This window comes from Theropithecus gelada, chromosome 1, assembly GCF_003255815.1.
Source record: "Theropithecus gelada isolate Dixy chromosome 1, Tgel_1.0, whole genome shotgun sequence".
Taxonomy (NCBI): domain Eukaryota; kingdom Metazoa; phylum Chordata; class Mammalia; order Primates; family Cercopithecidae; genus Theropithecus; species Theropithecus gelada.
This window is the reverse complement of record NC_037668.1, coordinates 17,897,290-17,910,437: the sequence shown is the minus strand read 5'-3', so window position 1 is coordinate 17,910,437 and position 13,148 is coordinate 17,897,290. Positions and strand designations below refer to the sequence as shown.

The following is a 13,148-nucleotide window of genomic DNA, read 5'->3' as shown; positions in this document are numbered from 1 at the left end:
TGACCAACAGTGGGCAATGTTTTCCAGAGGACTGGGACCCTGGGAATTGAAGAAAGACTGTTGAGCACAGAACTTAAGAGATGACATGGTGACTGGGGTGAAATGATCGAGCAAAATAGCTACTGGGACAAGCATTATTCAATGAGGTTAAGAAAGATTTAAGTAAAATATAAAACTATGAAGGGCACTTCTTGAAATTTGGGGAAGACACTAAGAAAAGAAGATAGGTGAGCATGGTGGCTAGAAATGGTGCTAATGTCCTCACTTTTTAAGCTAAGGTAACTTCAGTATAATTAAAAACACAAAAGAGAGACCTATCAAGCCGCAAAAATGTCATGGTCCACATCGCCTCCAAGATAAGGTTCCAAGAGTTTTCAGGAGTCATACAAGACCCTGCTTTATCTATTCCCTGACCAGCTATATAATCTCACCTACGCTGGCTTCCATGAGCTTCAGCCATGCAATATTATTTTCTATAAAACACATGTTCACCTTTCTAACCTTTGCAATTGCTGCTGTTTACTTTAAATTAAATATCTTTTCTATGTTCTCAGCCAGACCAATTCCTACTCATCCTTCTGGACTAACTTCAAACAATACCTTTTGCCAGTGCCTCAGCCGAATGAGCCATCACCTCTCTACATTGCTGACTTCAAGCATTTATCAAATTACACAGTATTATGATATTTGACTCTTTCCCACTGAACTATTGGAGAAGAGTTATTTGTTTGTGTCACAAAGTGCCTAGAATATAGTAAGTACACAATAAATGTTTATGAATGAAAGATTGTAGTAATTAATGAACAGAAAATTATTTTGGGTAGAGGGAAATGCTTAATTTCTGACTTTCAAGTACATATAATCCTATTTCACTCCATGGAAAAATGGCCTTTGCAATTAATTGCAAATTAAGTTTCCAAACATGCAGAGCCGATATAGCTACATTATTGGCAATGGAACTAATAAATCCTTAAGAATGAGATCTATCATTAAATAAGATGGCTTAATACCCCTCACTCTTGCTCTGATGCAATGTTTATAAGAGAAGAAGAGATACTTGCTTTCCTAGGGTTGACTATTACTCATCCTGAGCCAAGATTATATGTTTCAGATTTATCATGGCCAAATCATTCTGACCTGCTGCAGTGCCGTCCATGGAAGAGAGGATGTTTTTTACTCAGTGTGAATGCCAGTTTTCCTGTTCAACCCGTTCTACCTAGTTAGGATGAAACTGCTATCCCTTCAGATGGAATTTCCTACTATAACTGTTCAGTGGTTTAAAGATACCAAAGATGGATCACGCAGTGGGAAGGAAGACCCTGACTGGATGACATTCTTTAGCTTCTGCATTTTTTTTTTTTTTTTTTTTTTGAGACGGAGTCTCGCTGTGCTCCCAGGCTGGAGTGCAGTGGCCTGATCTCGGCTCACTGCAAGCTCCGCCTCCCGGGTTCACGCCATTCTCCCGCCTCAGCCTCCCAAGTAGCTGAGACTACAGGAACCCGCCACCACGCCCGGCTAGTTTTTTGTACCTTCAGTAGAGACGGGGTTTCACCATGTTAGCCAGGATAGTCTCGATCTCCTGACCTCGTGATCCACCCGCCTCGGCCTCCCAAAGTGCTGGGATTAACTTCTGCATTCTTGCATTGTCCTGGTTCCCTTCTGCCCGGATTCCTACAACATAAGACTTTAAAGTAACCTTATATGAATTGTTTAGGCCAAATCTCTGAGTAATTTCTCTGATGTCATCATCTTTACCCCCTTTGCTTGGAATTCAACTTCCTCCTTTCTGCTTAGTTTCTCCCTCAACTGAAGTTTTGGGCCTTCCGTCTTGCTGTTTCATTCATTCACTTACTCAACACATATTCACGAGTGCCTTTACTGTCTAGGTCTCTATTCTTTGCACTGAGATTGCTGCAATGAACAAGACCGATCAAGTCTGTTTTCTCATAACCTTCACTGCAGAAATAGGACTGCATTCATTCTCAAAGATTTGACTCCAAGCTGCATATGGCTTATTATCATTCATCCTAATTGTGTTTATGTCAGTGTTCAAGGATTCTGAGTCTGAAGTTCCAGCCCCACATCACTGTCACATGGTCATGTCCTGCCAGCATGTCAAACCCAACACATCTTGGACCAAACTTACCTCTCTTTCTCACACCAATTCTTTCTCCTGACTTCTCTATTTTGTCAATGCTGTCATCATTTCCCAGGCACAAGGCACAAAACCTCAGAGATATCCCACTTGCTTCCTCTTTCTCAACCCCACTACATCACCTGATTCTACCCTTCTTCCTTCTGGACAAATGCTTTTCACGCTTGTCATTTCCTTTTTGTGGTGACTGCCGTGTGCTGGGTTCAGATCTGCATTTCATGCCTGGGCCATTGCTCCTGCTCACAGAGGTAATCTCTCCATTAACTTCCTCTTCTGGAGCATCCTAACCATTGCTGCCTAATTAATCTTAGGGTCCTGTCAGAGAGTACTCTAAATGTTATATAAACCAACTTTTATCTCTCTAATGTACTTCTTTCGAAGCCATTTTCCTATCACTACACTCCACAAATATGATATAGTTGAAACTCCTTGATTTGGCACTCGAAACCATCCACGATCTGGCCTCCTGTCTCCTTCTCTGAAGATGTGTTCTCAGGGTCTTTCAGTATCAACACCACTCCTTTGAGTCCCCTTTCTCCTCCCCTAGTCCAAGCTTGAGACTACTCCCTTTCTTCCCAGAAATGCAGACTGTAGCACAGTGTTCAGAACATTGACTTCAGAGGCAAATGCCTCCAGTCCAAAACCTTGTTCTTCCTATTACAAGCTGGGAAATCCTAGGATGGCTACCTAACAGCTCTGTCTTTCAGTTTTCCTAACAAAATGCGGGGAAAACTTGCCTTTTAGGAGAGTTGTGAGGATCCAATGAAATAATGCCAACCCCATAGCATACGATCAATCTCACTAGCAAATCAGTCTGCCAAGAAACTGGAAATCCAAGTTACTTTCCTAGTAGTGAAATTCTCTAGTGGAGCCGATGTAACTGAAAACACGCCTCAAACACCTGCAGCCCTGGGCTGCCATGAATGCAGGAACCCTGTAACCACGGGCTTCCCTGCTCTTTGCCATAGCTCCTATTTCTTCTGCTCAAATAACATGTCTTCAGAGAGGCCTTGCCTAGCTCCATCTAAAATCCCCATACACCTCTAGTTAATGTTTATACCCTTATTTTCTTTGTTTTCATCACAACACTTTTCACGGTGTGAAATAATCTGACTTCCTTGCTCCCTTTCTTGTCTGTCTTCACTCCAGAAACTGAGGTCCATGCCAGCAGGGCCTTGGTCTTATTTCTGGTTCCTGTCCCAGAACCATAAACAGTGTCTGATGGAGTTGAACAAATAAATGAATGAATCTCTGCCTGTCTGATATGTTTCCATCCTTCACACCCAGCCCAGATCCTTCTTCCCATGAAGCCTTATAAATAATCCAGTCCACAGTAACTTGCCCTCATTCAAAGTCCTGTCACAATGCCTCATCTAAACTCAGTTGAATCCCTAGAGCAGTTGCCTATGCCGTGTTCTGCTTGTGACATTTTTTGCGTTTCAGATCTGAGTTATCATTTATATCCTGTATGATGATTTACCATAGTTCCTGAATAAGATTATAAACTCCTTGAGGTCCAGAAATGCTTTTGTGTATCTCTATGGAATTCTTTAGCACAATGCCTTTACACATTATGCACTAATAAACAATCACTTATTTATAGACCTTTAATATGTACCTGGCATGATGCTAGGGAGGCAATGGTGAATACAGCACTGTCCCTAAATAATCAGTTGAGTGTCATTATTCAATTATTTCAGTGAATATTCAAAAGTGGCTACTGGCATTCTTAGAGGGCATTAGGAGGCCTGGTCCAGATAGAGACCACACGTATCAGCTGGATAACCTCAGGTGGGTTGTTTAAACTCTAGGAGTCCCTCCCCGATCTGTTAAACAGAGATGGTAATACTTATGTTACAGAATTATGAAAGAGATAATATATGTGGAAACACCTTATAAACGCTAAATGCTATATAAATATCAGTTGTTATTATGACCATTATAATAATATAATTTAAGCTGAAATTGGAGCTATCATGAATAAAATATATTTAATAATAATGTCCATTTATTCCAGAAATAATAAGAAACCTGATTCTGCCTGTCACATGTACCAGGTGACAACCTTTGAGTAAGACTTCACTTTGCCAAATTTCCCACAGGCTTAGCATCCACCACCATCACCTCACAGAGAGTGCCTGGGCCACACATACAGCTTTACCTACTGCTGGAAATCAGAAAAGCCTGAAGGACCATGAGCAGAGAGCTCTAGACCATCCAAAGTTGCTTTCTAGGTTTCCAAAATAAAACTATTCTTAAAATACTCAAATGTCTCTCATCAAAGTTCATGTGTGCTGGCCTGCTGGGTTTCAGCAGCATGTGGGCCTGGAGGTACCGCCACCCTCAGGGCCAGCCATTTGACATGAGACCCAAATGCCTCGTGTACAGGGCATGTGCTCCTATTTGGACTCTAATGTCTCTCCTTGAGTCACCACCTTTCTTTCCCAGAGCTCAGGCCTCAGCTTCCTGCTCCAGGTTGAGCCCTCACCCTCAGATTAGCTTTGCAGTGTGTCTGTTCTGAGTCAGACAGTTCTTCCTTCCCACCCACTGCCCACCAAGTCCCCGGGCTTGCTGTTTCAGCGCACATCACTGGTGTGAGGAGGCAGGTTCACAGGTGATATCATCTGTTTGTAAACAGCTTCCACAAATCACCTCCTACTGGAAATCACAGAATCTCAGACATGGAAGGAAGGGCCACTCCCAGGCAGAGCAGGACTGCCCTCCAGAGCCTCCCTGGCAGGGGGTCATTTGGCCGCAACATCAAACATCCTGGATGAATCAGTAGAGCATTTCCGACCTCACCTTTGAGCAGACACCCCCAGCTGGCAGCTGCTGGGTGGATGCCATGACAGAGTTCCCCACTCATTGGGTCACCAAGGGAGCAGCAACCAAGAAGCCGAGCTGCAATTTTCTGAGAGCCTGGGTGTGTCCAGAGACCCAAGTGTCCCTTCCCTGTGTGGTGGTGATTTCTAAGACAGTAGAGCAGGACTCTTTGAGTGTGAGGGCGTGACTTTGGAGTCACACAGGTTCCGGTTTCAATCTCATCTCCCTCACTCACCATCTGGGGACATTGACTAGCTCTATGATTTCAGCCAAATCACTGGAACAGTCTAAACCCATTTCCTCCCATATAAAAAGTGGGGAAGCGAATGTCTATATTTTTAGATTACTGTGAGGATTAAGTGAGATAATATATGTAAAGTGCCTTGACTTGTACCTGAAATAAAGTTAGTGCCAAATAAATGGTAACTAGTGTTTCTATTATTATCACCATGATTATCTCTTCCCTCTGAACCCAGCAGAGGATATTGTTCTCCTGTTTCCTGGTGCCTGAAATGAGCAGATAAAACCTGTGCCCACAGGGATAGGTTTCTGACCTATGCAAAATGACCCACCCATTGCCGCTGCCACAGCCACCATCTCTAAAGAATGAGACCCCCACATTTCTGAGCACACATGTTGCACCACAGAGACTCCCAGAAACCCGTGGCTCTTGGTCCTGCTTCAGCTGCACAAATGAGACCTGGAGAGGGTAGGTTCCAGCTTTCCTGGAAGGCACATCTTAGGAAAAATTTCCTCCCCAGCAAGCAAAGCAGTAGGTCAATAATCTTCCACGCCAAAAATAAAAAATAAAATAAAACGTAAAACTAAAAAATAAAAAAAGACAGCTGGCTTGATTCCAAAGCCCCCAAGAGTTGCCAAAACACACTTTTGCCACACAGCTGCCTGAACCCGGTGGTCAGGAGGAGCACCTCGGTGGTAAGGCTTGGGAAGCCCAGGTGAGGACCCAGCAGAGCAATGAAGCCTTCGAATCAGATGTCCTGTCTTCTTTATCAGGCGTCAGCTGGGTGACTTTGAACAAATTATACTTAACCTCAGTTTCTCTTGTAAAAAGGGTATAACAGCACTCTCCTACACGAGTCATTATGAGAATCAGATTGTGCCACATAAAGTCCTGAGAATACTCAAGAGCTTTGTCACGTAAAGTCATTTAAATCCTCGAAACAGTCGATATCTGATCGCTGCTATCATAATTAACAATCAGAAAGTCATCTTTTTGTTCAGGCATGAATTATACTATTCTGCCTTTCACAAACATTTCAAGTCTTTCTACCTGGGCGGAGAAACGAATGAAGAACAAATAAGAAAAGGTGTTCTCAGGAGGTAGAAGCTTTATTATGACATCTTCAAAAGACAATCAAATCAGTAGGCATTTACTGAGCACCTGCTGTGTGCAAACCCGTGCAGACAGTAGGGTCCAGTGTTCCACGCATGGTTCGTGAATCCCTGGGGAGAAAAATCACATCGGAGTCAGGGAGTTTTGCGTGGCTGAGAACAAAGTGGGTTTCTGAACATCAAAGTGCAATTCGCTTTACGGGGCAAACTGCGAGGCCCAGCCCCGCGTGGGAGCCGCAGCGGGGCGGGCTCGCTCTGGGTTGGACGGGTTTCTCTAGCGCAGCGCTGGGGGCTACGGGTCTCTTAGCAGCCAGAGCAGCAGCCTGAGCTCTGGTTGTTGGAGCGCTGGGACCTCTGGCTGCCGCCCCCGCAGCAGCAGCAGCCACTACTCCGCTGCCGGCGGCGTCTCCTTGGGAAGCAGCAGCAACTGGTGGAGCTGGAGCCGCAGCAGCCCGAGTCGCCGCAGCAGCCGCCGCGGGAACCGCAGCAGCCGCCGCCGCAGCAAGAGGAGGAGGAGGCGGGCGCCGGGGTGGGCGCAGGGGCGGGACACGGAGCGGGGCCCTGGGATGACCCCTTGGAAAAGCCTTTGGCGGAAGCGGCGCTCTGTTGAGAGGACATCGCGGAGCTCCTCACGACGAACCTGGAAGAAATGCAGCCTTTCAAAGGCGAGCCGGCTTTTTCTTTCCACCAGTGGAACTCTGTCTGGGCTTTTGAGATTCGGTTTAGTGTACAAGTCAGCCTGGCCTGGGACAAAGGGGGAAAAGTACCCAGAAAGAGCGGGACACAGAAAAGCAAATCCAAGCAGGGGCTTCCAGTGAGTTAAACATGCTCAGAGCTGGACACAATCTATGCAATGAATCAGTGCATTTCCATTTTCTCTGACTAGAAGAAGACTGCTCAAGTTCTCCACAGTGGAAAATAAACAGCACACTGCGGCAGCTTATCTGTATGATCCAGTCCAAAATCTCCACTTGGCTTTTTTCCTCTTCCTCATTTTACTTTCCTACCGACCTTCGATTTGTATCTTCCTAGTTACTACACCCCATCATTTAGAAAACACCCAAGTCCAACACGCGGTCCCACCTGCTGGATCTAAATAATCCACATGCCAGAAGCAGGTCCTGATCATTCTTTCTTGCCTATGCCTCTCACGCCCCACAACCATGTGGGAAAGGAGAGTTGTGCCAATATAAATAACCCCAACCAGGGAGCTGAAAGACCTGGGTTCTAGTCACAGCTCTTCTGTGGACTTGCTGTGTACCCTTGCAAAAGCCACCTCCTGTGTTGCCTTTATGTCCTCATTAGTACCTTAAGAGGTTGGCTCACTGGAAGCTTAGGTGCCTTGTAGGACACCCCTTCCGCATCTATCTGCTGCCTGTGTTCTGTTTTCTCCTCCGCTGTGCCCTCAACTCATCCCGCCCTCTCCCCCAGACCCTGCGAGGAGACTTACCGGACCCTGGCTCCACTGAAAGACTCACTACGTTCTCAGGCTGGAATGGGCCACCTGCTAGGCAGTGGATTAAGCAGTGTCCAGCCAGAGAACCTTTTTATAACAAGTATTCAGGTTCGGGCTCTTGGGAGGGGCCCATTTCCCAACAGACATGCTCAGCTGACACTCACATCCCAGAGACATTCATCACTCAGGTAGCGCTGTAGGTGGTGCACGTGAGCATCTAAGTCACTTCACAGAGGTGCCAGGATTGCTATGGCATGTTTACTTTCCAAACAGAGCACTGTTGGTACCTGGGAGGCTGTGTGTATGCTAAGAGAAGGCATGGGGCTCAAATGCAGGGAGGTCTGGAACCCCTTGTGCCCTTGTCTTCAGTGTACACAGACACGCACACACACACACACGGCTCAACTTGCCCACACATCAATTCCTGTGTAGTCATCTACTTGGTAGGTGATAGTTCACCTATTTTTATCTTGATTCTCATCTCTCTGGCTCTTGGTCCTTGGCTCCCCAGGGCAGACCATAAGCTATGCGATAAGCCTGCTGGGTTTCATCCATATGCTTCAAGATGCAGTGAGTGAAGATGATGACAGGAATGCACCTGTGGGAATCCCAGGGGCGATTTCTCTCTGTCACTGGAGACAGGAAGAAAAACCAAGCAAAGTTAAGGAACCATAAGACCAGAAAAGTTGTGAATGTAGTCGGGTTACCATATTCCCACAATACAGCGTGGTATGACTAAGAGAAACATGTGTGCAGGACAGTGGCCCAATTGCAAAAAGGCAAGTCAGCCTGTGGGACTCCTGCTTCTTATCCTACCCCCAACCACCAATCTCCCTTTGAAGATAGGTCCTCCCTAGAGCCATTGCCCAATGCAAAAGAAAATGGGAAAGGAAGAAGGGAGGAGGGAAAGATGAAAAAGAGAGAGAGAGAGAAAGAGAGAGAGAGAGAGAAAGAAAAGAAAGAGAAAGAAGGAAGGAAGGAAGGAAGGAAGGAAGGAAGGAAGGAAGGAAGGAAGGAAGGAAGGAAGGAAGGAAGGAAGGAAGGAAGATAAAAGGAAAGGAAAGGAAGGTTCTTTCCAAAGGTCGAAAGTGTGCATGATAAATAGTGTTTTTAGAATAACTAATTTTTAAGAATTGGAGGATACTTTGGCAATCAACTTCGGAACTGCTTCTTAATCAATGCAATTGCCCACAACTATGAATGTGAACTGTAACAGAAGTCCAAGACTAAGAATTCAAGAATTAAGGATGAGAGACAGGTTTGGGGGTGAGTGAGCTGGGAGTGGCATGAGGGAATACGCACAAAAGATACCAGTTTCATTTAACGTGGATTTAGAGCCTGATTAACAGGTTGCCAGTTCCTAGAGCACCTGTTGGTGAGTATAGGTGAGACATTCCAAAAAGTAAAGTCAATATTAGAACAGAGAAGGAAGTAATGAAATAACAAGACAGAGGCAGGATCTCCCCTGGGAAAATGGGCGAAATTCTTTAAAAAAAAAAAAAAAGTGAAGAAGGCTGTGTTTGGTAGGAATCAGTGTAAGGAGATCATCTGGGCAAGTGCCTACTCATTCTGTGGGCATGTTATGATCTCATAAACCAACTTACTTTATTTATCACTGTTAACTCTTATCAAAGAAGGCATCAGTTGTTTATCTTTTATATAAAAGGCTGATTTGGAATTAAATTTTCTAGTTATCTTTTCTAGGTATTTTATGAGTATCTCCTGAAGGAACCATCCCATTCCTAAAGAAATGTTACTTGGAAAACCCAACACAGGGACCAAAACCCCTGTACTCTTATACCTCTCACTACAAACACACACACACGTCCCAACCACATAGAGACAGTCTTTGCAGAGAAGTGTGTCTTTCTCAGTTCTTTACCCAGATTCAAATCCAGAATTTCAGCATGCAGGGAAAATGTGCTCAGACATTTCATACCTGCCTCTAAAACTCACTCACTGCCCACCCAGCTCTCCCTCTAGCCAACTGATGGAAACACCTGGGCTTATAATCATCAGAAAAGAGTGTCCATTTATTAGAGCCCAGGATGAGCACTTCAGACAATCTTATTCCCCATGAATAGAGGACAAGCAGTTTTTCAAACTGTGACCCATGCTTGAAGGAAACCCTCTCAGAGTCTGACCCTTCTGAGTACAACCATCCTCTTCTCTTCAAACCCATTCCTGGCTATCCTCATACAATCTTGTGTCTGGCGTAATGGTCTCAGACATGATTCTTTCCTTCAAGCTTAAAGTTCCAGAATCCAGTGCATAGAAGGGAATATTGTTTTCCAGAGTCTTGAGTAGCTTCGCTGCCAAAATATGCTCCCCAAACAAGTTTGTAAAGTGTTCGCTTGCATTTAAGAGAAGGGAAGGGAAGATGGCTTGATGCAGTAGGTAGGGAGTGGGAGAGGCAAACAATGAAATCAGGAGGCAGTGATATCAGGAATAAAAAGCTTTATTGTTACAGAAAAAATAGCTTCATAACTGAATTACAACACCTAGTTTTCCAAAGAACCATGTCTGAGAGGGAAAGTCAGGCCAGAAAATATCACAGGCTAGACCTCAACCCCACAATGGAGTGAACATGGGCAGGATAAAGAGGAGAACTTAAGGCATTTCTGAAGTCCTTCCATGGGAAACGAGAGAAAAGAAGCCTCAGGCTGATACAGATCTTCTGCACCTGGGCTCTACCAGTGCTGCTCCTTCATGCTCCTCATGGCCCAGGTCAGCAGCAGCCCCCAGAACTGTGGCAGCAGCCAGAGCCCCCGGAGCTATGGCAGCAGCCAGAGCCCCCAGACTGCTGGCCACTGCCACCGCCACAGCAGCTGGAGCTCTGAGGTCGGCGTCGGAGGGACCGGCGGGGCCTGTGGTGGCTCAGGCAGCAGCCACCACCCTCAGAGCTGCAGCAGCCCCCAGAGCTGGAACCACAGCAGGAAGAGACTGGAGGTGGGCATGGGGCTGAACACTGGGGAGGGCATTTTGGGGGACACTTGGGAGGACACTTAGGAGTACACTTGGGAGGGCATTTAGGGGTACATTTGGGAGGAGGCTGGCACTGCTGCTGGCTCTGCTGGCAGGACATCTCTGTAGGAGCTGAATAAAGCTGAAAGACAATACAAGCCCAAGGTCACTTCCTTGCCCTTAAAATTGAACTATAATTTCACAAGATTTTATCTCTAAGATGACCAGAATGAATGAATTTATTTATTTATTTATTTATTGAGATGGAGTCTTGCTCTGTCACTCAGGCTGGAGTGCAGTGGTGTTATCTCAGCTCACTGCAACCTCCACCTCCCAGATTCAAGTGATTCTCCTGCCTCAGACTCCCAATTAGCTGGGATTACAGGTGTGCGCCACCACACCCGGCTAATTCTTGTATTTTTAGTAGAGACGGGGTTTCACCACGTTGGTCAGTCTCGAACTCCTGACCTCTTGACCTGCCCACCTCGGCCTCCCAAAGTGCTGAGCCATTACAGGCATGAGCCATTACGCCTGGCCTAAGATGACCAGATTTTAAAAACCCAGTCTCCCAAGACCAGTAACAAGAACGATGCAAATGATTTCCACCTTGTAACTCCATATTTTCAAATGAATTCCTTGGAACTTCAGAAAGACATCAGTCTTTCATTCCCTTCACCTACCTTCCATCCTCCCCTTCCAGAAGAACCCTCCCTTCCAAAATTCTCTTTTATCCTTGTCTTTCTTCAAGAATGGCCTCAACCTCCACCCAGGGGCTCTTTCTGCCCAAAACACTGGCACCAAGAGTTCATCCTCGTCCTGAGAAGCACTCTACCTGGTTCAGGCACTGCAGCAGATCACTCAGGAGACAGGTAGACTGAGGTGCTATGAGTGAGAAGCTTTGCCTTTTATACGATTCAGTCTTGACCTAGCATCAGGAGGTGCAGACCATGTGCGGGCAGCTAGAAGCATATTTCATAAAGGCATGGGTGACTGCCTCCCCTCGCATCCCACGGACCCAGTTCCTCCCTCCATAAACATCTCAAGTATTAATCCACAGGAAGATCCCATGAGAACTGCAGGCCTCTAGGATGGTGAGGAAGCTCTGTGAATTGCGCATGGCACCTATCTATCTCACAGGCAGCTCTGCTATGCTTTCTATGTTCTGAGCTGGGCCAGTATGGCTGTACGCCTCTGGGATGAACAGAAGTTCTGTTTTCTCTTTGGTATAGGAACTGAAGGAGAAAATTCCCAAGATGGAAATTAAATGGCCCTTTTTAGAATAATAATAGGGATCCAAAATAAAATTGTAGGCCCAAGTAAATAATCTAACATGATTTTTTTCATTCCTAGATGATGCCATAACCAGAACTAAGAATGTTTGATATCTCAATGATGTTATTTTAGGCAGATCTAATGCGGACAGTGTGGGTGGTTGGGCTTCTCTCCTTGCCTGAATTTGATGCTCCAAAAGAGCTCACAAACAGTACTGATTCAGCACTAACAAATGCCTTTAAAATGGTTTATTTACTCATGTTAAAGAAGGGACCTTTGGCCAGCTCCAGGTGAGGTGGCAAAGACCAGGTGTATACTGAGGGTGGAGCAAAAGCTCTCGATTCATCTGGAGGTTTCCAGAAGTAAGGCACCAGTTCCAGTCACTCATAAGAGAAGAGCATCCAACCTGGGAAGGACCTCAGGAGAAGATTCATCTTTGGATGGGAGAGGTGAAGAGGAGGAGTATATAGGTTTTAAAAGCCCATGGTGGGATCCAAAGCTTATTTTCTCAGCAGATAGTATTCTGAGGGAAAGCTGGGTCCCCAGGATAGTTACCAAAATTGACTTAGCTGGAAAGGGTGGCCAAAATATGGCATATTCACAATGAAAGCTGCAGTGGGAGAAAATAAAACTGGGAGAAAAAAGCAGTACCTTAGCTTCATGCTCGTTGAAATGGGCTGCGGTGAGAAGCATCAGCCCAGGTGTAACACAGACCCTGGAGAGGGATGTCCAGCAACAGTTCCCACCCTTGCTCTCTCCACCTGTGCAACCTCTGGCAAGTTACTTAACCATCACTGGAAAAGGGAGCTGAAAACATTCCTAATCCACTGAATAAAGAAATACAGATGAAGTTCTTAGCACAGTTCTTAGAACTGCGAGTTTAAAAAAGAAAAAACTAATCCCTATGGCTATCCTTATTTCCATGAGAAAATATATTCTAAATTTCAAATTACTGACCTGCCAATTTTGAAACCAAAACTAATTTTTATGATATCAGAGCTTAGACTTAATGTTTTCTTATAGCAAAACATTAAGAGTATTTGCTTGCCACTAGGGAATGAGATTATAAAGAAAGCATACTCATTATTTAAAAACACCAAAAAATAGGAAAAGTTTTAAAATCAC

At 45.2% G+C, this 13,148-nt stretch overlaps 2 protein-coding genes across 2 annotated transcripts; both read right to left on the bottom strand.

Moving 5' to 3' along the window:
* Positions 1 to 6,307: 6,307 nt before the first annotated feature.
* On the bottom strand, positions 6,308 to 7,832 carry CRCT1 (cysteine rich C-terminal 1). The gene is made up of 2 exons (XM_025359342.1): positions 7,782 to 7,832; positions 6,308 to 6,971 (listed from the first exon to the last, which is right to left on the bottom strand). The coding sequence occupies exon 2, from the start codon at positions 6,947 to 6,949 to the stop codon at positions 6,635 to 6,637; it is 315 nt and encodes a 104-aa protein (XP_025215127.1). The 5' UTR covers positions 6,950 to 6,971; positions 7,782 to 7,832; the 3' UTR covers positions 6,308 to 6,634.
* Positions 7,833 to 10,229: 2,397 nt separating this feature from the next.
* LCE5A (late cornified envelope 5A) lies at positions 10,230 to 11,586 on the bottom strand. Its single transcript, XM_025368364.1, has 2 exons — positions 11,432 to 11,586; positions 10,230 to 10,893 (listed from the first exon to the last, which is right to left on the bottom strand). The coding sequence occupies exon 2, from the start codon at positions 10,870 to 10,872 to the stop codon at positions 10,516 to 10,518; it is 357 nt and encodes a 118-aa protein (XP_025224149.1). The 5' UTR covers positions 10,873 to 10,893; positions 11,432 to 11,586; the 3' UTR covers positions 10,230 to 10,515.
* Between the last annotated feature and the right edge of the window lie 1,562 nt (positions 11,587 to 13,148).